Source organism: Tyto alba, unplaced genomic scaffold (genome assembly GCF_018691265.1).
Source record: "Tyto alba isolate M040663 unplaced genomic scaffold, T.alba_DEE_v4.0 Super-Scaffold_45, whole genome shotgun sequence".
Taxonomy (NCBI): domain Eukaryota; kingdom Metazoa; phylum Chordata; class Aves; order Strigiformes; family Tytonidae; genus Tyto; species Tyto alba.
The window spans coordinates 4142089-4144101 of record NW_024881321.1 but is presented as its reverse complement, the minus strand read 5'-3'; the positions used below and the strand labels follow the sequence as shown (position 1 = coordinate 4144101).

The window sequence follows — 2013 nt, the reverse complement described above, 5'->3', positions numbered from 1 at the left end:
CAGCCTCATAACAATTTTTAATTCATTTGTCTGTAAGTTTTTTGGGAACAGTCAATTCTGAGGCACAAAATATTCTTGCTTTTGACTCCCTTACACATCTGTAAAAGTGTGGTAGAGAGCTAAAAGGAGAGTCCAGAATTTTACAGTAAAGGTTGTGGTGCTGTCATAGAGCTCCTTTATCTATCAATGCCAATTTTCTCATCTTCTATAAACTGTGTTTCTGGTGTATCCCTTACCTTTCAGAGTCAAAGGGGCAACACAGTCGACTGTCGAAACTGATTTTTTTGCTTGTTCCTGTTGCCCAATGTACTTTAGTTCTGACCTTGAATTTTGACAGTAACTGTGCATTTATGTTCTCCGTTCTTTCAGTCCTGATCAATCTTCTTCAGCACTGCTGTGTCACCTGCTCCTCATCAGTGGACAGTGGTCTCTTGCAAAAGTCGTAGAAGAAGCCTTTTCACACAGTCCTCCTCAATTTACTAAAGAAAGACCATGTCTGCGTTTGATCTGATGAACCAGAACATGCAGTGTATAGAGCCTGAGATAGACTCTATTGCCCCACGGATTAAATTGAGGGATGAGATGTTTGCCTTTGTTGATGGCAAATGGGTGAATGAGATCTACTGCCAGCCACCTTTTATTCCCCACCATAAACTCTTTAGCAAGAAGGCACAGAATGAGTGGAACATCTGGGAACAGAATAGAGCACTTTGGGAGGAAAACCAAGTCCTCTGGATCGAAAACAGGATGCTCTTGGAAGAAAATAAGGCTCTACAGTGTGTCCAGTCACAGAACAAAGCTGTCCAGGTTATTTACACTGATGCCCCGCAGCAAATCCTCCAGAAGGAAAATAAGCCATTCCCATTCTTCCAAGAGAGGAACATAGGCTTTCAGGTCAGCCCAGCTAACAGAGCTCTCCAGAAGGTCCAGGAAATTAATAGAGCCTTTGCGGATTTCCAGCAGGAGAATAAAACAGTCCCCATCATCTGGAAAGACCAAAATTCTACCACAGACCATGAAGAGAGCAAAGATGACAGCTCAGATCTTCAGGACACCGATGTCATCACAGCTGTGGAAGAGGGTAACCCTGGCCCAGATCCCCAGCAGGAACATGAAACTAAAACCAGCACCACTCCAACCCAGAATAAGATCAAATCTGCCCCAAGCACACAGGGTGAGCGTGAAATCCTCCGGGCTCTCCAGGACTTATACAAACTCCTCCACATCTTCCTGAAAGTGAACAATCTCCTTGGGGAGAAACAGGGCTGTCACATTCTCTATGATGTGAACAGACCCTTCCAAGAAGAATACAATAAGCTGAAGCTGCAGATGAATGCTGTGAAAAACACTGTGTCAGACATTACAGCTCAAATGGAAATGCTGGAAAAGGAGCTCAATGCCATCACTTCCCCAGTGTATGAAGAAGCAGGACAGGAGCATCAGCTTGGAGAGATGTGAAGCTTGGTGACAAGACCTGCTAGTCCAGTTTACTGGAAAGCCTCTCTTCTTGTTTCAGGGAACCTAATAAAATCCCAGTAGAGCCTGAAAGCATCTGGGGAACATTGTGTTATTCTGAAGCTTCCTTACATTACTTAGATGTATTTCACCTAGTGATTATACAGTGTGGGTGATTCATGAATTTGTCTAGTGTCAGGAAAACATGGTTTTCAGCATTTTTTTTTCAAAGTTTCTGATTAATTCTTAGATTTTCAAAAGATAATTCATGCTTTTCACACTTAATTTGAGGCACCTTATGTTGGCCATATTTTTTCCGAGGGATGGACACTTCCTGAAAATTAGGATCCCAAATTTGAGCTGAATTTGGATCCCTGGTGGTCCCTTTCTTTCTTGTGGTTGACCAAGTTCAATGGCTGAACTGTGTTTTCTACCACACACCACCCTTCCCTTTCTCATACAGGGGAGGCAGTAGATCATGTAAAATGTAGCCTCCTAGATGAGATAGGCCTATGAGAAACAATGGGACACAGAAAAACCATATAACAGAACCATAAA

At 42.8% G+C, this 2013-nt stretch overlaps 1 protein-coding gene across 1 annotated transcript; it reads left to right on the top strand.

The window, feature by feature from the left end:
• Positions 1-489: 489 nt before the first annotated feature.
• On the top strand, positions 490-1458 carry CBY2 (chibby family member 2). The gene has a single exon (XM_009965076.3). The coding sequence runs from the start codon at positions 493-495 to the stop codon at positions 1456-1458; it is 966 nt and encodes a 321-aa protein (XP_009963378.2). The 5' UTR covers positions 490-492.
• Positions 1459-2013: the final 555 nt, after the last annotated feature.